Source organism: Parastagonospora nodorum (genome assembly GCF_000146915.1).
Source record: "Parastagonospora nodorum SN15 chromosome Unknown scaffold_13, whole genome shotgun sequence".
Lineage (NCBI taxonomy): Eukaryota > Fungi > Ascomycota > Dothideomycetes > Pleosporales > Phaeosphaeriaceae > Parastagonospora > Parastagonospora nodorum.
Window position 1 is genome coordinate 970,934 of NW_001884561.1, and position 20,517 is coordinate 991,450.

General features: G+C 52.8%; 9 protein-coding genes across 9 annotated transcripts; 5 read left to right on the forward strand and 4 right to left on the reverse strand.

Moving 5' to 3' along the window:
- Positions 1-155: 155 nt before the first annotated feature.
- On the reverse strand, positions 156-1,817 carry SNOG_08944 (hypothetical protein; the record flags this gene model as incomplete). Its single annotated transcript, XM_001799196.1, has 5 exons — positions 156-291; positions 419-723; positions 794-1,245; positions 1,437-1,630; positions 1,681-1,817. 5 exons carry the CDS (start codon positions 1,815-1,817, stop codon positions 156-158), a joined length of 1,224 nt encoding a protein of 407 aa, XP_001799248.1.
- Positions 1,818-2,749: 932 nt separating this feature from the next.
- On the reverse strand, positions 2,750-4,242 carry SNOG_08945 (hypothetical protein; the record flags this gene model as incomplete). Its single annotated transcript, XM_001799197.1, has 2 exons — positions 2,750-4,096; positions 4,147-4,242. 2 exons carry the CDS (start codon positions 4,240-4,242, stop codon positions 2,750-2,752), a joined length of 1,443 nt encoding a protein of 480 aa, XP_001799249.1.
- Positions 4,243-5,431: 1,189 nt separating this feature from the next.
- On the forward strand, positions 5,432-6,442 carry SNOG_08946 (hypothetical protein; the record flags this gene model as incomplete). Its single annotated transcript, XM_001799198.1, has 3 exons — positions 5,432-5,560; positions 5,861-5,943; positions 6,271-6,442. The coding sequence occupies 3 exons, from the start codon at positions 5,432-5,434 to the stop codon at positions 6,440-6,442; spliced, it is 384 nt and encodes a 127-aa protein (XP_001799250.1).
- Positions 6,443-7,332: 890 nt separating this feature from the next.
- SNOG_08947 (hypothetical protein) lies at positions 7,333-8,925 on the forward strand (the record flags this gene model as incomplete). Its single annotated transcript, XM_001799199.1, has 1 exon — positions 7,333-8,925. One exon carries the CDS (start codon positions 7,333-7,335, stop codon positions 8,923-8,925), a length of 1,593 nt encoding a protein of 530 aa, XP_001799251.1.
- A 196-nt stretch (positions 8,926-9,121) lies between these two features.
- On the forward strand, positions 9,122-10,308 carry SNOG_20104 (hypothetical protein; the record flags this gene model as incomplete). The annotated part of the gene is made up of 1 exon (XM_001799200.1): positions 9,122-10,308. The coding sequence occupies one exon, from the start codon at positions 9,122-9,124 to the stop codon at positions 9,779-9,781; it is 660 nt and encodes a 219-aa protein (XP_001799252.1). The 3' UTR covers positions 9,782-10,308.
- A 524-nt stretch (positions 10,309-10,832) lies between these two features.
- On the forward strand, positions 10,833-11,707 carry SNOG_08948 (hypothetical protein). Its single transcript, XM_001799201.1, has 3 exons — positions 10,833-11,037; positions 11,119-11,226; positions 11,280-11,707. The coding sequence occupies exons 1-3, from the start codon at positions 10,859-10,861 to the stop codon at positions 11,470-11,472; spliced, it is 480 nt and encodes a 159-aa protein (XP_001799253.1). The 5' UTR covers positions 10,833-10,858; the 3' UTR covers positions 11,473-11,707.
- A 1,363-nt stretch (positions 11,708-13,070) lies between these two features.
- On the reverse strand, positions 13,071-14,858 carry SNOG_08949 (hypothetical protein; the record flags this gene model as incomplete). Its single annotated transcript, XM_001799202.1, has 5 exons — positions 13,071-13,552; positions 13,603-14,169; positions 14,225-14,519; positions 14,573-14,787; positions 14,841-14,858. 5 exons carry the CDS (start codon positions 14,856-14,858, stop codon positions 13,211-13,213), a joined length of 1,437 nt encoding a protein of 478 aa, XP_001799254.1. The 3' UTR covers positions 13,071-13,210.
- A 2,919-nt stretch (positions 14,859-17,777) lies between these two features.
- SNOG_08950 (hypothetical protein) lies at positions 17,778-18,329 on the reverse strand (the record flags this gene model as incomplete). Its single annotated transcript, XM_001799203.1, has 1 exon — positions 17,778-18,329. One exon carries the CDS (start codon positions 18,327-18,329, stop codon positions 17,778-17,780), a length of 552 nt encoding a protein of 183 aa, XP_001799255.1.
- A 725-nt stretch (positions 18,330-19,054) lies between these two features.
- On the forward strand, positions 19,055-20,449 carry SNOG_08951 (hypothetical protein; the record flags this gene model as incomplete). Its single annotated transcript, XM_001799204.1, has 1 exon — positions 19,055-20,449. The coding sequence occupies one exon, from the start codon at positions 19,055-19,057 to the stop codon at positions 20,447-20,449; it is 1,395 nt and encodes a 464-aa protein (XP_001799256.1).
- Between the last annotated feature and the right edge of the window lie 68 nt (positions 20,450-20,517).

The following is a 20,517-nucleotide window of genomic DNA, read 5'->3' on the forward strand; positions in this document are numbered from 1 at the left end:
CCCAGGAGCCGTCATATTTTCAGGGTGTAAAATAGCGAAATACGTGAAACTACAGCAATGTGCGGAAATGTTCGTCCAAGGTCGTTTGAATTCAGGCATTGTTTTTTTTTTCATAAAAAGTCCTACAGGCTCATTGTGCCTCATTGGCTCCATATCTAGACCTCGAAGCCGCATGTACCCGTGTGCCTCTCACCCTCTTCGGGAGCGGTCCACTGGATATCCAGAGTGGCAAGACCTCTGGGCGTGATCATGCTTGCATTGACTGGGCTCTTAGGAATGAACTCCCCGCCCCTGGTTGACAGCACTGATAACACATGGGCAGCAGCCTACCATAACGGTTAGCATAGTGGTCAATGCACGGGTAACTCTCCTTACCTTGGCATTGATTGTCAGTGTGGTAGGGTTTGGGTTGTCGTAGGTGTCGCATGCTTGGTGGTAGCAAGGGTCTTGATCTACTCCAGTGCCGGTGTGGAGACCGCCAACGGGCTTTCCGATGTTCATAAATGACTGGTAGTCACTACCACCCGTAAAGCGAGCCGCAGTCACGTTTACACCGTTCTTTGTGAAGTGCTCAGCAAAGAGCTTCTCGATCGCGGCTGATCCAGGAGCCCCAGATAGATTGAAAGAGCTGCCATCTCCGTCAAAGACACCAAAGTAGCCTTTGGAAACCATATCGAAGTTGAGATAAGTAAGGATCTTGTTGGCTTCCGATGCATTCAGATTCTGGGTCTAACAGACCAGGAGGTACAAGGTCAGTCATGCCCAATAAACATTTCTCACAAGAGCAACTTACGTAGTACTTTGATCCAAGCAGACCATTCTCTTCGGCGCCCCACCAAGCGAAGCGGACCTTGTTCTTGACGCGGAATTTCTCGAGCGCCCGTTTGATTTCGAGGATCAAGGTCGAGCCGGAACCATCGTCGTTGATTCCCGGGCCAGCTTGCACGCTGTCCAGATGAGCACCAAGCATAACGACATTGTTCGGGTCACCATCAACCGTCTCTGAGAAGACGTTCTGCGTAATCCTGGTCTCAACAATCTGGGTTTGTTGGAAGTATGCCTCAATGGCTTCACCAGCTTGTAGTCGTGCAACTAAAGCTTCCCCATCGGCTTTGTTGATGTAGCCAGTTGGTACGTATTCCTCGGGGTTGGGGTTGGAAAGTGTGCCGGCAGTTACCTGAGTAGGCAGATCACTGTATAAGATGACTGCTGCTGCACCGGCGGCCGCGGCTGGCTTCATGCGGCCTGCGAGCGTTGTTCCATCAGGACAACTGAATCTTTGCACTAGCACAATCTTGTCCTAACATCCAAATTTTCGTATGCCGCGTTGGTGCAACCCTCAGCTCCCGCGACTCCGAGCACGAGAGGGGCAGTCAAACCTTCAGCTGATGTGGAAGGAGAGTACGATAGCCCGATAACGTAAAGGGACGAATTACTGATGCTGAATTTGATCGAGTCCACCCGGTTGAACAGGGCGGGAAAGTCTTGCACCCAAGTACGGAAGTTGCTAGCATTCTTCGTTTGCGACACGATGTAATCGACAGAAGCTGCGTAGCCCGGCAATCCAAAAGCGCGATTTCCTCCGTTGGCCTCGGCAATTGCTTGGAATGCCTCCAAGTTGCCCATGAGTCTGGAACAAAAGTCAGTTGTGGCAGACGTAACAAGTCTTGAACCTCCTACCCATCAGTGGTAATCAATTTCTGGATCTTCTCCGACGATATCAGGGGCCGAAGCTTGTCACCGTAAGTGGTGGCAGGAAATGCTGCACCCAGCGCCTGAGCCGCAAAAGCAGCAGACAGACCGCACTGAACCTTCATTTTGACTTTGAATATCTTGAACCCAATTTAGGTGACAATGGGATGCGCTGCCAATGTCGCGGGAGAAAACATCTCATATACCTTCCCGCCTCGCATCCCAGTCGGTGGGTAAATGCAAGTAATCTGTGCATGCGACATAATTCGGTCCACTCTTATCATGACCTTACCTTCTCGAAGACGGTGCTGTGTCCGGAAGAGAAGGTCACAAGAAAGATGATCGTGGTTGCCAAGCGCCAAAAAGCCTTGCACCTGCCGGAATCACGTCTAGTACAGCTTGGCGTGAAGGTCGTCATCGCCTCATGAACCATCTTCGTTCGTCTCTTGCCGGATGGTTTCCGGGCGGATGGTTCCCGGGAACATGGTTTTGAGATTGGGGGAGGTTGAGATATATGGCCAAATCAGTACCACTGTGGAAGGCTCACGGTCTTCCCACGGTCCAGCAAACCATCGGGTCACATTTGTTGATGTTACGAAAACGGATGCATTAGTGATCAGACTCTGAGTCGTGTAGAACAAGAGAAGAACTCATGATTCGTGCAGAATCATTTGATCCACGGTGATGATTTGCTGTCGCGATGGGGGAGTCGAAGGAGAAGGAAAAGAGAACAGTCTGTGGCGAAGGACCTTTATATACCCTACTCCAAGCCGTTGAGTACCTCCATGGCAGCGACTCCACTCGCGAAGCCTGGGTATAGTCTACATGCACTAGATGCAATTCCGAGTGTCAATAAAGAGAATAAGATGCACATCTCATCTCGCAGTCAGAGAGAATGAACGTATGTACACCTTGGAGGCGTGGTTGATCAGACGAATATTGGACAGAAAGAAATGGTATCATTGCGCAACTACTCAGCCAATCTCAAAACTAGCCAAAACATTCCGAACGCCAATATAGTACTGTCCGAGGCACAATATACTTGTCGATTGGACAATCATATGGCCTGTTCCATGTCCGTGATGTAGAGTTTGATGTGACTCTCCATCTTCAGGTACTCGTCATGAGCGGCATGGACCTCATTCTCTATATTGTCCTTGAGCTCTGCCATCTTCTTCTCAGTCTGCTCTATACGGACGCGCCTCCTCTCCATCTCACGGCCCTTCTCTCCCCTCTCCTCAGCCAACTTGGAGTGCGTGTCGCGTAGTTCTTCCATGCGTTTCCGAGCACGCTCTGCTTCCTCGTCGGCCTTAGTCTTCAGTTTGTCTGTGCGTGCGTTGATATTGCCGAGCTGTTTTTGCAGAAGTCGTTCTTGTCTTTCGACGTCGCGCACGTTGTTGCTTCGGTCCGCAAGAGCGTCCCTGTGTCTCGCTGCCTTTGCGAGTTCCTCCTCTTCCTTGGTCAAGTCGGCTTGCACGTCGGTTAGTAATCGAGTGCATGAAGTGACGTCGGTTGCGACGACGCCAAACGAGTCGGTCGAAGTCTGGAGAGCTCGTGCGCGGCGATCTAGGGTGTCAATTTGGGCCTTGTCTCCAGTGAGTCTGTCATTCAGGTCGCGCAGAGATTCCTCGAGAGCTGTCGGGCTCTGTTGTGTGTACGGCTTGAGCTTCAGGACCTCCCGCTGCACGTTCTCCTTGTTCTCGGCCTTCTGTTGCAGGAGTTCCTTCAGTCTGTTTTGCTCCGCTCTTGCGCGCTCCAACTTTTCTGCAACCGCCTCTTGTGCGTTCTTTAATTCCCGCAACCTATTCTTGATATCGTTGTTGCGCTTCTCTTTCTCTTGCATCAACCTTTGGGTTGCGGCGCGGTTGCGCTCGAGATCTGCGAGCTGCAGCTCCTTTGCTTGCTTGTCGTCGTATAGCTGTTCGATTCGAAGCTTGGTGCGTTCGGCTTTGTTGAAATGCTCGTCAATAACCTCGGTTTGCGATTCGCGGAAGCGGATGAAGTTGATCATGTATGAGAAGATCTTGACGAGGCGGCCATGCGTAGGCTTGTATAGGTCGTTGAATGTAAAATCATGGATGCCGCACTGATTCCATCTGTCAGCAACGTTGAGCAGTGTGTTCCAGAGCATGCAACTAACCTCGCGCAAAAGCTTCCTCAGGACGACAAAGAAGCCCATCAGGTCTCGCGTGTCGCTTGTGAAGATGCGCTCTGCGTCGTCGCCACACATGTCCTCGGCCGCGGCGCGCATAGCAGGCGCAACAACTTCGCGCGTAGTGTTCATCAACAATTCGGCGAGCCACTCGAAGACCTTCTGGATGATTTGCGGGTTCGGTTTCTGTAAGTCCTGTACACTGAATTTGATTCCAATGTCCGTGATGCAGCCGGCGATCTCATTGTCAGGCTACGGGTCCATTAGCAATGCGCTGCTTGAGCGACACGGTGGGCGCATACCAAAGTCATGAAGGCATCATGTTCGTTGCCAGCTGGAGCTCGCTGGTTCGTTGAAGTGCCGCGAGGAGCCATGCTCATGCGTGGATTGTACGACATGTTGGCGGTATATATTATTCAATGGTTGTTGCGTGTGCCTTAGTGAGTCGATCAGTTTGGTGTTGATGGGTTCTGTTTGTTTACCTTTACCCATCGGCGGTGTGGTGTTGATGGGTTCTGTTTGTTTACCTTTACCCATCGGCGATTGCGATGACAGTGCTGATGCGCTATTCTCTATTCGGTATAGCCAATCACGCTGGCGAACATTAACATTTGAACCCTGAATGCCACGAGCTCCACAATGATACACGTAGATGTTTGCTTTTGTAAAAAGTACTATCTAATTACCCTCGGTCACACTGTTCTGGGGTACTTTTCAACGATGCAGCCACTCATTTACCTACTCTCCTGATGATATCCGACCCTATTGCTTGTGCTGCACCAGGAGTCTTCATCCTGGCGTGTAGTAGCAATGCGAACGAATGGCTCTAATCTGTAGTAAAGTGTCTGTGACATATGTGCGATAATCCACTTATGCGTGTTGAGGACTGCGGTCGTAGTAACCAAATGACATAGCAGCGACTATTCGTCCGCGTGGAAATAGTATAGCGGTATGAAAGCAATGTACTATCTGTTGCACCCCTTTGCCCCGAGATCACTTGTGTCTGGAGTTCAAGACCAGAAGTATTCTCGGTCATTGTCCACCCAGGTCTCGATGCCGTTTTCAAGCGAGCCTAGTTTAGATAACGATCAGAACGGCTCACCGTACATGTCGGGAAGTCCACGATGTCCACATAACATCCTGCTAACTTAGTGTTCATAAAGACATCGAACGTAGCTTCGACCCTTGTATCAGCGGTGCATGCAATAAAAGCGCAGGCTGGGGCTCGAAGAGCGCTGGTTTCCGGGGGTATCGAGATATGTTACAGGTCAGACCTTCCACACCGAATCAGTGATGGCGACGTGAAAACGGCGGCGAAGCTAGCTCTGGGGGATGATGTTAGCCTTAGGCGGCTACAGAAAATCAACTCTGATATGATGCATAGAAGGATGAGGTGCTAGTGAGAACTATCGATCCAAGACTTGTTGTATCACTGTGATCCCTTGCCTGACGATATCATCTGGAACTAGCCATCCACCTGCCTTACATCTACAAGACGCAAGCAATATATGGATTATACTGGTCAACGATTGAGCCTCAGTACATAAACTCCACGTGTCATAGCGCAGCCGTTGCCACACGGCAACAATGATCAACCAACCTCGTTCGCGTTCATGTCTAGACTGTCCAATAGTACTTGAAAGGGGTGCCACGGATGTGTCTGTGTCCTCGCTACGATGCGGGCCCGTTGCCGACGCTCTCACGAAGCAGGATCATGTGAGTACAACCTTAGCTTTGTATACATCTGCATGCAGCCTGCACATAGTGTTCGAACTATTGGCTATTGCACAGGACGCACTCAGAATTTCCGCCTCAGAACCACACGGCGGTCGTAACATATCTGACAGCAGCTGTCGAGTTCGCGAATGCTCGCATATGCCGTGAGAACGCGCATGTGTTGTGGTAAAGCTGGGTTTGTGACGAGACAGCATGTAGAACGACTCAAAATCAGGGCGAGCAAAGTGTTGTGATCACAGCTAGCTAGTAGCTCACAAAATCTATACCGACCTAGGACAGTATGTTTCACGGCGATTGACGCAAGTCCGCCGATTGATACCGACCGCTAATGCAAGAACCTACGTGTCTTCCCTCGAAAACAGGTGAGTTGAAACTAAACGATGAACCATGACTGTGCTGGACCAGACCAAGTCTCTAAGCAGATGGGCATAGTTCGCGGATTGTACTTATGATGACATGGCTTGACGTATTCGAGCGTCGAGAGCGCAATAATGCCATGCTTCTAAGGTCTAGCATGGACGCCACCTGAACGTCAGACAGGGTCAAACACAGCATCTGGCAACTGAAACAAGACCGCTAATGGATGGGCTGCAGATGGGGCTTCAACACGCGATGTGTGCATCGTTGCCGTTCCACAGGCAATTCCTCGTTCTCGACAACTGTGCAAGGGACTCGCTCATGGATTCCAGTAAGGCAGAGGGCGTCTCGATCCAGTCTGGACGCACCGGCGCGTGCATGTTCCAAGTCTGCGGGTACCTGAGTGGGATGAGCTCGGCAAGCGCAAAGGCATCTCGACCTGGAGAAGCTGCAGGAGGGCTCCGAGTGGAGCGTGGAGCTACGTCATTGGATAAGAACGGGTGAATGTCCGATGCACGACCGACTACGTATCCCGCTGGGAATCAATACTTTCCGCAGCGCTACAGTGCGCAATTCCGTTCTAGAGTGTGAGCTGTCGCTGCGAGTCTCTGACACCAACCAAAGTTTCGAGCTTGTCTGCGTCCAGGTGATCGGCTAGCGGCCGTGGTCGAGATGAGCAGCTCGCAAGGAGATGCGCTGCTGGGGGAGGGAGTTACCGTGATTCGCTGCACGCGCACGCTGTTAGCAGAGCAATTAGAGCTTGCCACAAAACGACGGGCGAATGGCGGGTGCTGGGTTCAATGTCGATCAGCGGCGATGGACATTGGAGAGGCCCAGAGATGCGCACACAGTCCCGGCCTTGTTGTGGTGCGCCCTGGTCAACATGGGCGGGCTGGGTCTTAAGGTAGACGATGCCCTGCAAGGGTTTGATACGTAATTGCCCGAAACACACTCGCCGCTGCCTTTTCACCACGGCCGTGGGTATTTTTGGAAACCGGCCCCTCGTGGTTGAAGTTCGCTTGCATCGATCACACCTGGGCATCCGCACCTCGCTCCGTCACGCCAGCTGTTCCACTCACAGGCACTCCCTTACCTGACAACATTCTCCTTGCGACCCTCACTTGAACAACGTTGTGGCCCGCCCGTTTACCGTTTACCGTTTACCGTTTACCCTGAAGTTCCTACTGCATGCGCCCCTGTTCGCCACTCCATCGCCACTGCCCCTTCCGACTTCCCGACCCATCGCCATGATGGCCTTCGAGCGCTTCGCGTAGTCACGTTCTCGACACCGCGACACCACCGAACCCGCCATGCCGTGGATTTTCGGCCGGAGAAAGAGCGGGAAGCCAGCGAAATTAAAAGAGGGTCGAGCCGCTGTCGTTACAGACAGGAACATGCCCGTCGCCGCCCAAAGCCACTTGACTCGCCAACAAAGTGCCCGCCGACGCAGGACAGCGTCGCGATCCGCAGAATCCATGCGCGACTTGGAGAAGCTCGAGAACATTCATCCCGCCTTGCGACCCAACTTTCCCCCGCCGAGTACCGAAGACATCACCGCTCTCCCGCTCCAGCACGCCCTACAGCATAGTCCTCACCTACGGCCCATCGCGCATGACCGCGGTACCATTCCATACAATTTCCAGTCGCACTCTCACTCAAGCCTGCCCGCCGCAGCACGAGAGCGCCGCAAGCTACAACGACCTCAGTCATTGCGCAGGGACCCTGCCGGTGAGTCTCTCGTCCGCCGCATCTCCAGCAGGCGGCGGAGAGAGCACGACCACCTTCGAGAAGAAGAGATACGCGCCATGACTCTTCCCATGCCCCAGAAGCGCCCCGCCGGCAGCTCTGGTGGTGGCATGCTGCGAAGAGATAGCAAGAAAGTCAAGGGCGGACTCAACCATCGCTTCGAACGACCCACGTCCAACGTATCGCTGCCCTTCGAGGATTCCGTACACTCATCCATGTCGAGCAACTCGGAGCTCCGCGCCTTTCGCGTGAGTACACTGGACATGTTCTCGCCACGACCCACGATTCGGTTCTCTGTTGGCTCGCAGTACTACTCGCCAGACCGCAGCTCACCCACGACGCTGCCTGGCAGAAATGACTCCCGGAGAGAACGGAGGCCGCCGAGTAATAGAGACGAGAAGCAAAAAAACAGGACAAGCAGGATAGACGATCTCGCAGATTCACTGGATGCGGGAGAGTTGCGAGAAATACTTGAGAGAGATAAGAGGCGCAAGGACAAGAAAGCAAGGGCCGAGCAAGAACGCCTCAGACGTCGTCTAGAACGACGGGCAGAGAAACAGAATGCCGCTGCAGAAATAGGAGGTACGCCAGCCACGCCCCGCCGAGAAGCCGTGGGCGCGGTCGGCTTGGGCATCGAACGCGAGGTTCCAATACCGATGGAAGACGTCCGCCCATCAACACCACCACCACGACCGCAGCAATTAGTACTGCCTACAACACCAAAGGGCTACGAGAACAGCCAATTGCCCACACCATTAGAGAGCCCAACCGAAGAGCCGGTGGTATCCGATGCCCGCGCCATCCGATACTCGCGCGGCAGTGTCTCAAACCATGTTCATGCTCGGGGGCCGTCCAACGTGTCACAGCTACCAGAGCTCATTTCAGAAAAACTTGCTCAAGAGATGGTTGACGACTCTTCCGAACAACCGCAGGACCCGTTCCGGAGTGGTTCACTTCACGCTGTAGATACGGTTGAGACCACACCATCCAAGCGCGGGTCAATTCGCCGACGCAGTTCAGATGGCAGGCGCATGGGCGTGTTCGCAGCTTTCTTCCGACGAGGCAAGCGCAGTTCACAAGAGCCAGGACGGACAACCCCTTCAGAAATCTCGTTCTCCAATACCTCTCGTGAATCCATGGCTCGTCAACCAATACCCGCCCACTTGATAGGCACCGCGCCTCCCACCGCTCCGATCCAGATCAAGCGATCCGTCCAGCGTGCCCCGGCGAACCATGTCTAAATTTAGAGAAGATCTGCCAGAATTCCCTATATCACCACCTGACTCCAGAGTGGAGTCACCGGATGTGCCATACGCGAGCGCAATTGCTGCTCGTCGCAGGAGCCCAATGCCGTCAGATTTACGGGTCGAGTCGTTGAACTCGATGGGCGGGCGATCAGATTCGCCTGTGAGCCCTAATGCACCAACCACCAACATCATGTCACAGTCTCTCGCCTCGGTTGATTCCGAAGCGTCATGGCTGTCTGGCAAGCCACCAAAACGAGCTTCAACCCAATCACAGCTACGGTCTGGCATAGTGTCCCCGCCTGTGCAAACCAACGAAGCTTTCAACGCATCATACGAAGAATTGGGCATGGCAGATGATGAGTACTTCCGCAGACTCAGTCCTCAGCCAGATGAGCGCCGCAACGACACTCTTGGCAGGAAGCCAAGCAGTGCATTAATGGCCCTTGATGCTGCTCTTGACGTCGAGGAGGAGCAAGATCCTTTTGTCGATCCAAAAGAGTTGGCATCCGAGGACGAAGAGCATGTCAGAACAGTGCCAGGTCGCCAGCCTACAATCATCCACCGCCAACCACGAGTCAAATCGACAGAAGGCCTTTTAAGTTTCTATACGAATGACAAGTCCGCAGCCGAGGAATCGGCAAAGGAACAGTTTGCGGAACCACTTACTCCAGATTCTCCGGACTCTCCGTCCTTCGAGACCGAACCGATGATGGTGCAACGCGCGAGGAGTGTCGATCTTGGAAAGCACCATGTCAGACATCTCAGCGCGGGATCCGCTAGGCTCTTGGACATTTCCAAGCAAAAGCGGTCGAGCATAAACTCCTACACCAAGAAGTCGGAGCAGGATTAGTATGCTCTCTGCGCACGCCGTTTGTGCTTCAGTATTTTTCACTTTGCCACATCACGCCACTCATTATGCCATTTCCTTTGTCATTGTCAGTCCTTACAGAACCCTTCCCTTTGTCAGTGTCAATCCCTACAGAACCCTCTCCTAACTTTGTCACCCTCGGTACTTTTCCATATGTTTCTTAGTTAGTTGTTTTTGGTTGGCAAAGTGGCAAATACTGAAGTACTGCTTCGTCGCGAGAGTGGGCGTTGTCTTATGAGTTTAGGAGCAAGACTAGTTGTGGTTATAGCATGGCGTTGCGATTGTGAACTTGGATGTTTGGGACATGATACCATTTTGTACTATTGCAGGTCGCTAGAGGCGGCCATTTTATATCAATACCCTCATTTCTTATTGTTGGGATCCGACTGGACTCCTGTGGGCATATTATGGGTATAGATGGCACACGGCGCTTGTCCTCCAGGCACTACAGCCTACCTCTGGGATCTCGAGTGGTTCAAGAAATAGTAGAAGTAGCCACCTTTTTGTAATTTGACATGGTCATATGCACCATTTGAACGATGAACAAACCTTGTCTCGTGCGCCACTCAACCACGTTCCTGGCGTCTGTTGTGAATTGTTGCTAGCTGGAAGCCCACTTGCGCCCGGGTGGTGGCTGTTCGACTTCGGCGCAGTAGCTGCCCCGCCACCCGAGCTCTGGAGGGGTCCTTCTTGCTTTGTCACGCTAGATTGCGGCGGCAACACTTGCATAGCACGTCATGCCCGACCGGCCGCCCGATGACAATACGACCCAGCAGAACGATTTATCATCGCGCCCTATAAGCTTATACACCATCGAATCTCGCCATACCACGACCTAAACACCAGAATATCTGTAAGTCCACCTCTGTATTTCCTGATTTCCTCGCCTGTCACACCACACCTCGGCTTCTTCACTTGTGCGCATGGACTCGCGCTTTTGCCGATAACTAAGCGGATATCTCTGTCACCAGTCCGTAATCGCGGCCGAGTTCATTCCATCAGCCAAGTCTTTGAAATCGACATTCCTCTTTGTCTCACTTTCACTCTTGTACATATAATATGCTTGCGCCTTCATCAGCCCGGCTCACTAGATCCATACTTACAACTACGCGCGTGCGAACAGCTGCTACCAACCCCACTTCGACCGCAAACCTCTACCGATCGCTCCTCACCCCAAAGTTTTTCACCACCACCAGCAAAATGAGTGAGAGCAAGCAAGGCGTTCACAACCTCCAGACGTGAGTCCTTATTCCCGGCATCGCTCGCTTGTAAATTGCGACGTCACCTGTCTTGGAATTAACAATTGACACATGCAACAGGGTCGACGACTACAGGAAGGCCCTGGAGGACAAGGACCATTTCATAGTCCTTGACTGCTTCGCCACATGGTGCGGACCCTGCAAAATGATTGCACCCACTATTGTCAAGTGAGTTCGCGTTGCGCAGTCGTTTCTCGTGGGAAGCATGCTAACATTCCCAGATTCTCCGAGAAGTACCCTGAGACGCGCTTCTACAAGCTCGACATCGACGAGGTGCCCGATATTGCGCAGGAACTCGGCATCCGCGCTATGCCCACCTTCGTCTTCTTCAAGAACGGCGAGAAGGTTGGCGAGGTCGTTGGCGCAAACCCCAAGGCCATCGAGGCCGGCATTCAGGAGCACGCCAGCGCATAGAGGGCGCGTGGCTCGTCTAGGCGCTCGCGTTCGGCAGGCTAGGATACCATTGTGGAGGGCACATCTTTATGGTGCACTATGACTGGCACAGGGCAGGCTTGCTCAAAGTTGAAAACTCGGGTAGCTTGGATATAATGATATCGTCCTGGAATGACATGACATACAATCACAAACTACTCTCGTTCTCAAGTCCCGTACGCACCGTACCACGCATCTGTTGTAAGGATCAGTCATCCGGAGTGACATGTCCTTGAGACACTTCCGGACAGTCATGGCTGCGATTGCACCGCTAAATATAGCCCGCGTGTTAGTGCGGCTGAACATCTACTACGCATACCGAATCTGGTGCTTGAAAAGAAACCAAAAGCTAATACGTCGTGCTACTTAAAGAGGCTACCTGGAGAAAAGCATAGAGCCGAACGTTACCATGATGGTAGGGTCCCTCATTATTTACTCCCACCCCATTTCATCTTTCCAGAGCTTGCATCACAATCCCGTGGCTAAAATTGTATACAGCGATTACCCACCGTTCAAGACTCTTTGAATACGATTACGCCTGTCCCCAGTACAACTTTTCGGGTCATCAGCTTTGCCCTTTGGGCCCTTGAACCCTGCAATGGCGCACGCCCTCCACAAATCCAGATCCTACATTGACACCCCTTCTGGCTCCCTCAAGCTCCCCACTGTCTTGTCCCGCACCACCATGACCACCACCAGCTCCAAACTCCCACTCTTCTTCGCTCCATGCTGGAATCACAGAAGGTAGAAAGGCTGGAGATGGTGCGTAGAAGGAGTGCGGAGAAGACAGGAGTAGTGCTCATGGCGCATTTGGCTGGTGAAGCGCTGAGTGAATTTTTTTTGAGTAGGCGGGGTGGTGAAAGTGCAGGCATTCTGTATGCTTGGTGTGGTGCCGGGGTTTGGATCGTGAGTTCAATTGTTTAAGTGAGGTGTCTGTGGAGGGTTAATATTAGATAGATGGCCCTGCTACACGTTCTGACTTGCCAGCGCGCCACTGAAACCCCTATACCAACTGTTTCACTCAAAGTACCTCCTTGCAAGGACGAAACAGGTACACGATGCATTCTTCACTGCGGATACAACCAACCTCGAGAGTGAGATACCTCGGATGCTTACTTTCGCTGTACGAGAGTATGTGCTGGCCAATGCAGGCTTTGGCGCCTTTCGTCACTGCGCCAGATGTGGTGAGCCAGATCACTTAGTGAAGTCTGGGGAGCTCTTCATCAAATGGATCTGTAGGCATTACACCGAGGTTCCTGGTGGTGGTAGCCAAGTAAGACGTTCTTTGCATGCCTTCAGTGCTAGAAGATGCCGCAAGGCGCTATCAAAATGCCTTCCATCACTGCCTAAGCGTCGAAAGTTCGACAGAGTATCAGAATATGATGCACGAGTGGAAGACAACAATGAAGAGGGAGAGTGAGGAGATGGCGTGGCTTTCACAGTCGTAACGGGGCTAGGCCATCATCTGCGAAATCATGCTGATTGGGAGAGGGGCGTTGAATCAGTTCTGAAGTTGGCAGAGAGACTATGAGACGTGGGAATTAGTATCTTGATGCGCTGGATCATGGCGCGACGTGCTCTGTTCTAGTATGGAAACCAATTTGGTATCCACATAACGTGGATGGTGGGTATTATGTAGTGTGCAAGGACTCTTGCACTTCGATGGTCTATGCTATGATAATTGTGCGCTTCTCCTCCTCAGCCAAAGTAATCTTTTCGCTCACGCTTGCTTAGTGTTCATGTCAGGTGCCGGCACAGGAGCAACCTGGCTGCTGGCACTGCTTGCGTTTGCCTCGTACGCATGCTGCTCGAACATGCTCCAGTCACCAATTTGCTCGTCGTTGCAGAATTGGTCAGCATCGAGACCAAGCATCTCAGCTTCATTGCTGACACGCAGGTGCATGCCAGGAACGAACTTTAATATGTATAACAGGATGCACGAGACGACGAAGGAGTAGGAGGCAATGGCGACAATCTCGGCAAGCTGACGACCGACCTGGATACCGACGCCATCCATACCACCGAGGCCATCGTATGGGCCCATACCATCGAGGTCGTAGATCTGCCTTGCTGTCAGCAATATAGAGGCAAAAATCAAGGGAAAGCACTTACCCATGCTTGTCCAAAGATGCCGGTGAGGAAGCTGCCAACCATTCCTCCGATACCGTGGAGCTTGAAGACATCCATTCCTTCGTCAATCTTGATCCACCTATCCACATTCTGGCAGAGCGAGCAAATGACTCCAGTGAGGAAGCCAATTAGGGCAGCAATCCATGGCGAGACGTAACCAGCAGCTGGCGTGATTCCTACGAGACCAGCAATAGCACCGGAGCAAGCTCCAACGACAGAGAATTTGCCCTTGTTGCGAACGTACTCAATAGAAGACCAGCCCAGGACACCAAAAGAGGCAGCAGTGTTGGTGTTGAAGGCGGCAAGCATGGACCGGAGAGTACCATTGAGCGCACTACCTCCGTTGAAGCCGAACCATCCGAACCAGATGAAGACGGTGCCAATGAAGACGAGCGTAGGATTGTGGGCTTTGCCGTGGATCTTATCACCCTTGGGAAGACGCTTGCCGAGGACGAAAGCATACGCGAGAGCAGACCATCCGGAAGCGATGTGGACAGGGCCACCTCCAGCGAAGTCGAGTGACGGAAGGTTGAAGAGCCATCCGTTAGCCTATTTATTTCTGCTTCAGCATGTGAACCCAAATAGTGGGGACTGAGGCACTTACGTTCCATGTCCAACATGCGATAGGGCAGTATACTATCGTCGCCCAGAAGAAAGCGAAAATCATTGAAGGGAGAATGCGACCACGCTCGAACGAACCTCCGATAACAAGTTGTACAGTGCAAGCGCAGAAGAGCATCTGGTACAAGCAGAACACAATCTCAGGAAGGAGAGCTGAGCCTGGAGATGGCGCTGACATGACATTCTTGAGGCCAAAGTTTGCCATATCGCCGATGAACGGACTGGCGGTACGAGAATAGGCGAGGGAGTAGCCCCAGAACATCCACTGGAAGCATACACTACGAAGATTATTAGACTTGCTTTGTAGTGACCTGACCTAGCAGATGCTTACACTCCCATGACAGCTAGTGACTGAAACAACATGGCCAATGCAGACTTTCGGCGCGATAGACCAGAGTATAGAAAACCAATACCAGGAATAATGAGCCACACGAGGTACGCCATGATCATGAGGTAGATGTAATGGAACTCTAGCCCCTGGTACTGTGTGTTCACATTCTCGATATCTGGGTTTCCGCCATTTGGCTTCGCCTCATCGAATTCGGGCTGAGAATATATGTTAGAAGGGAATCGCTCTCAAACACACAGTGACTACTTACAGCGACTGGGGCCTCCATCTTGCAGGTATTGGCTTCTGGAAGAGCTCTTCAGAAAGGTCTTTGAGGAACTGAGATCGAGGTGCAGGGGGTCAACAGACTCTATATCTGTTTCAGGCCCTCCCATGCTGCTGCCGATTCGGAAGACAACACGGTAGGACATTGGCAAGCGACCTCATCTCCACATGCCCCAGCTACATGCCCGACTACTCGGAACATTTGACCTTGGCACTGATAAGCACTTCGGTGTCAGTTACCTTGTTAACTTCCTGACCGAGAGCGCGGCCGTCATGTGGATGGTGACCTCCAGCCTTATGGGTCTGCGAAGGAACCTTTTGCACCGAAGACACTGCTGAGATAGACCAAATCTCCCGATGAGGCGTCAGGCAAGATCAGTAGCTGGAAGCTGAGGCTTGGTGTAGATAAGGGAGTGTCTTGAAGGAGGTTAGCCGGCATTGCTAGGATGATAACGCGGCAGGGTTGGGAGCGATTGGTGGCCTCGAGATTGGTGTACAGGAGACGATCGTTGGATTTACAGCATTGTCATGTGTAAAGTATCAATAGCCGCCTGATAAACGAGCGTTGCTAACGCCTTGTCTATCGCCTGCTGCAGTTGGGATTGCGGAATGTTGTGCCTCTCCACTGGTTCGCGTTTCCTGATTCGCTGCTTCAGGGTCCGGGTTACCCGAGCACCAGGCTTGCCGCGACGCCACAGAGCTCGACCAAGTCTCTGGAGACTCTGGGTATGAACATCGTGTCTTGAATATCATCCATAGCTGGACTGGCCGTCTCAAGCAGTTGTCCATTTCAGTGGATAAATTGTCCCGTTCCTCGAGATGATTTATTGGGTTGCACAACCACTTTATGGAAGATGTCAAATCGGACGAAGCCACCCGTAGTATCCTGCGCCTATGCGGCGGGTTATGCATCCTTCGCGCATTGTCCAGGAGTCTTCGAGCAGTATAATTGCCAATCTACTGTTAACGGCAGGTCGCTTGGAAAGGTCCCGTATTCAGTTGCGTCCCATGCCCAACTGTATGTCGAGTGTCACAATGATCAGACCACGTCCTGCTCCTTCTCCTGTATTGACAATGCCATTGGAGGTCACGGAATCGACTCTTTGCGAAGGACGCTATTGTCTATTTGTATCCGCCGGCCTGCGTGAATGGTTCGATGGCGTTAATGTATCGGTTTGAGTATCCCCGAAAGAAAGTGGTCGTTTTGTGCAGATCTTGCAGCGCTTTGCACTGCGCATGGGAGTTTGGTACCATTCATATATAGGGTGTCTAGGGCTGCATAGGAATCGCCCACCAACAGTTTAGCGGCGTCAAGCGCTGCAATAGCCATGCAAGAGATGTAAACAAAAGGCCACTTGCAAAGTTCAAACTCGGGTCGGCTCTGTGCGATGTCAGAGGTTGAGTTTTTGGTTCATTGTAGCGGTGCTCACTGCAGCTTTTCGTACTCCGCAGCCTAGCCAATTCGTCACTGCCATTTCTCTGAAACCCCACACCAACACCTACCTCCGGTCTACCTCAGCACAACGTGTACCCGTATAATATTTCCGAATCAAACTTCGAGGTTTCGTAGTATCTGCGTTCTTACTAATGGTCGTCAATCGATGAGATGTACTGGTATGTAGTAGGCCACAAACATGTGATTGCCATTGAAGGTAGGGGAGCCGTCGAGGTGTTGCTGACCTGCTGCATTAGCGATCGGATTCTCTTCAATGGCGTGCTTGATCTTCCGCATCTTGGTTAGTTACGGGAATGGGGTCTTCCATATACCGTACCAAGGAAGTTGACTGGTATTATTTGGTACACCATCTCGCGCTACGGAGCCATGAGATAAAGTACTACTCCTTGACTCATGACCATTCTCGCGATATCTGATTCTTCCAACCCATGTTTGTCCCGCTCAGTTCTTCAGACAGTATTCATGTTGGAAGATGATGTCCACAGATTGGTGGAATTACTTCTCTACGCTGCCATGGGGACGATACTTCAGTCGCATCTATCGACAAGACTGCAATAGTCCGACGCGCCTACCAGTCATTGACGGGATCTCTATATCTCCTCTTGACGATGGACAGTCTCGTCAAGGCGGCGTAGCACCGGCGCCACGATGCGATACTCTTTTCGATGAATTGTTACAGCCGGATTTTCGACCTCATTGGCGTCTACCCCCATACACCATTGTTGATGGGATACCCCAAATTTCCGCGTCATGCGCTCCACGACTTCCAAGCGTTACTGTACCTCCTGCACACACATACGCTTTTAGCCAAAGCCAAAGCCTGATATCTCCTAGACCTCCTCTATGGATGCAGCCAGCATCTGAGACGACAGTCAGAGAGCCCGTTGAATATGACGAGTACACATCATTCCAGCCCGGACACGCAAGAAGTAGCCGCCAAACGAACCTTGGCCCGTCTCAGTCACATGAATCGAACACTTCAACCACTCCCCGACCGAACGTTACTCTTCGGCCCATTCGACGCACTCACCGGCCAGAGAACTCTACCAGTGTAGATCCGCCTCCACCATACCAGCCACGCGACCCGATCCAAACATGTCGAGTTGTACGTCGGCGAAACAGGCCGGTGGTTGAAGTACTGCAAGGAGTGGGCCAAGCGACGGCAACGAGAGTGGGCCAGAGAGCTGTAGAGTCCTTGGGGGACGTGCAGGGAGCTATGAGGGACGTGCAATACCACAACAGAGTCATGAGGGCTAAGAGGAAGATAGTGTGGTTGGAGAAGCACGGCTTCATGAACGCACAGGAGCGGCTTTTGACCAGAGAGATAACGGGAGGACATGTTGGTGAATAAATCAAGTCGCAGCATGGCCCCTATATCCACTTTTTGGGGCATGTGGTCGAGTACTTTCCAACCAAGCGTCGCTGCTTTGAATAGTATAATGAAATTGCTTACGAGTGCTTAAAGTACTACCTATCTTCTGCATTGCCATGCAACAGTGGTGTCTGTTCGTGAGCACCGGCAGCACCATTCTCGGTTTCGGCAGGTGCACCTCCAGGCTTGGCAGCTTGCCTGTCTCTCAAGATGAACCAAAGGCTCATGGCCAGCAGGCAGCCTTGCAAGCAACCTGTGAATATGAACAAGCCCCATGCACTCCAGCCACCGGGACCTAGCCTAACTGCCAGGCTCGCGGCAAAGACAAAGCTTCCCGGCGTCTGTATGCACATCATGGGCACCGACAAGCTTCCCGTCTCTTGCAGTCTCCACGTCATGAGGATCTGAGGGATGTATTGGATCGCAGCCAAGGCAGTGCCTAGCAGGCCGAGAAAGTTGGCCCAGGCGCGAAGATGGGACGGCGCGGCGTAGACGAAGACGATGGAGCCGAGGAGGGCAACGATGAAGAAAGCAATCGAGGCGGCAAGAACAACGACGGCCTCTTTCCAGGTGGGCATGTTGGCATCCTGCTCGTCCATCTGGGAGGGGTCGGGATTGCGGGGGAAGAAGATGAGGAAGAGGAGCATACTGGCTGCAATCAGTATGCGGTCCAAAGGGCATCTGAGCATAGGCGTACATGAAGAAAAAGCACGCCCACTGCACACCGATCTGGGCGATTCCAAGCAGAGCAGCGGCACAGGGGAAATTCCCAATCTCCTTACAACACGCCATGTCCCTTGTGCTTTCAGGCAGCGTCAGGATGTTGGCGATGCTTGCCGTGCCGGACACGGTTCCCAGGAGAACAAACATGGGACTGAGCCCCCGAGAAGAACGTCGCGCGATGATCTTGTAGTGCTGGGGGAGGTAAGATACCAGGATGCCTACGACGAGGAAGCTGTCCACGATGCATTAGCCACGGTCGCGCCGTGAGTGCAGTCAGCGGCGACATGCGGACCTACACAGAGATGACGAAGTTGAACATGTCGGGCGACGCCAGCTCCCGACATCGGCGGTGGTCTGCGTGCCATATAGAGGCAGTCATGCTTGCGTGAAGTGTCGTGTAGCAGCGAGAATGAGCATGAAGCTCTGGCGCTTACGCCTGGGGAGCTCTGAGCTCAGGGCGTGAAGGTGAGCGTGTGACGTACGACGCGACGGATGGGCAGGTGCAGCCGACCGCGCCCATGCCTCGGCTCATCCGACCGCGTCGTCGTCCCTTCACTGCCGTCGCGACTCCTCCTCCTCCTCCGTCTCCGTCTCCGTCTCGACCACGTTCGATGCGCCGACGACCCACTGCGCCCACACTCAGCCCACCATGGAGTTCCTGCCGACCCTCCAGAATGGCATAGACGACCTCAAACCCTCCCTCTTCGAACTCCTGTCCGAACAACAACTCGCATCCCTGCTCCCGCCGTCTCTCCGCTACCTCCTCGCCATCTCCACCCATCGCTACCCGCGCTACCTGCTGCCCGTTCTCAACTCCTTCGATGAGGTCTACGCACTGGTCATGCTCCTGGTGGAGCGCCACTTTCTCCGAACCTATGGCGGCTCGTTCACGGAGAACTTCTACGGAATGAAGCGTGCACGTGTGCTGCGAGTAAAGGGGGGTGAGATTCCGCGCGCACAGCTGGGCGCCAGCGACACAGTCCGGGAAGCAGTGAAGCTCGGAGATGGCGACATATGGAAGAATTTGGCAGTCCTGGTCGGTATGCCGTGGCTGAAGAGGAAGTTTGACGAAGGATACGATGTACACGCCGCCCATGCGAACCTGCTGGGGCCAGGGTACAACAGAGACAGAGATGGCTTAAGAGCTGGAGCAACCATCAAGGAGAGGTTCATGTTCTACTACAAGTGGTTTCTACGGAACATATACCCCAGCGTCAACGCCGCCTACTACTTCTCCCTGATCGTCTTCAACATGGCCTATCTGTTCGACGGAACAAAATACCATTCGCCTTTCCTCTGGATCATCGGCACGCGAATACGAAGACTGGGCGCTGCGGATCATGCAGCCATTGAGCAGGCCACTGCGCCGAGGAAGGTCGGACCCGCACGGCCTGGAGAAGGAGGCTCCATGTTCTCCCCAAGGAACATGGCGAGGAGTGTGCAGCCCAGACTATTGAGTTCGCTGAAGATACTGCTCCCCACCAGCATCTTCGCCCTGAAGTTCCTAGAATGGTGGCATGCTTCAGATTTTGCAAGGCAGCTATCGAGAAAGGCCGCCGAGAACATTGAGCTACCACCTCCAGTATTACCCTCTCTCCCATTAGCTACGAAAAGGGAAGAATCCGACCCCAACAAGAAGCAACGACCCTCGACTGCATCCTCGGAAAAGCAGCAACGGATTGACCCCATCATCTCTTCGACTACCCTCCTCCCCATCCTCACTGTACCTACACCGCCATCCTCAACCCTTTGTCCCATTTGCGTAGCGCCCATCGTCACACCCACAGCTTCACCTACAGGTTTCGTCTATTGCTATACCTGCATACACCGCTGGGTACAAGGCGACCATGAGCGTCAAGTCGCCTTTATGGAAGGCGCAGCTGGTTTCCAGGGAGACGTTGACAGTGCTGACATGGAGGACGAGGGCTGGAGCAAGGAGGAAGGAAGCCGAGAGGGCAGATGGGAGAGTGGAAAGGGCAGGGATGCGGTGACAGGGAGGAGAATATTGGGAGGAACAGAGGGTTTGCGGCGAGTCGTTGTATAGATACCCATGGCAGGAATGCAATTGCAATAACATTACATTTTCATGCTTCCCGAGGCATGTTGAGGAAG

Coding starts and splice junctions, on each gene's coding strand:
- SNOG_08948 (XM_001799201.1), top strand. CDS start 10,859: ATGCTTGCGCCTTCATCAGCCCGGCTCACTAGATCCATACTTACAACT. Junction 11,038..11,118: donor GGCGTTCACAACCTCCAGAC/GTGAGTCCTTAT, acceptor CACATGCAACAG/GGTCGACGACTACAGGAAGG. Junction 11,227..11,279: donor ATTGCACCCACTATTGTCAA/GTGAGTTCGCGT, acceptor TAACATTCCCAG/ATTCTCCGAGAAGTACCCTG.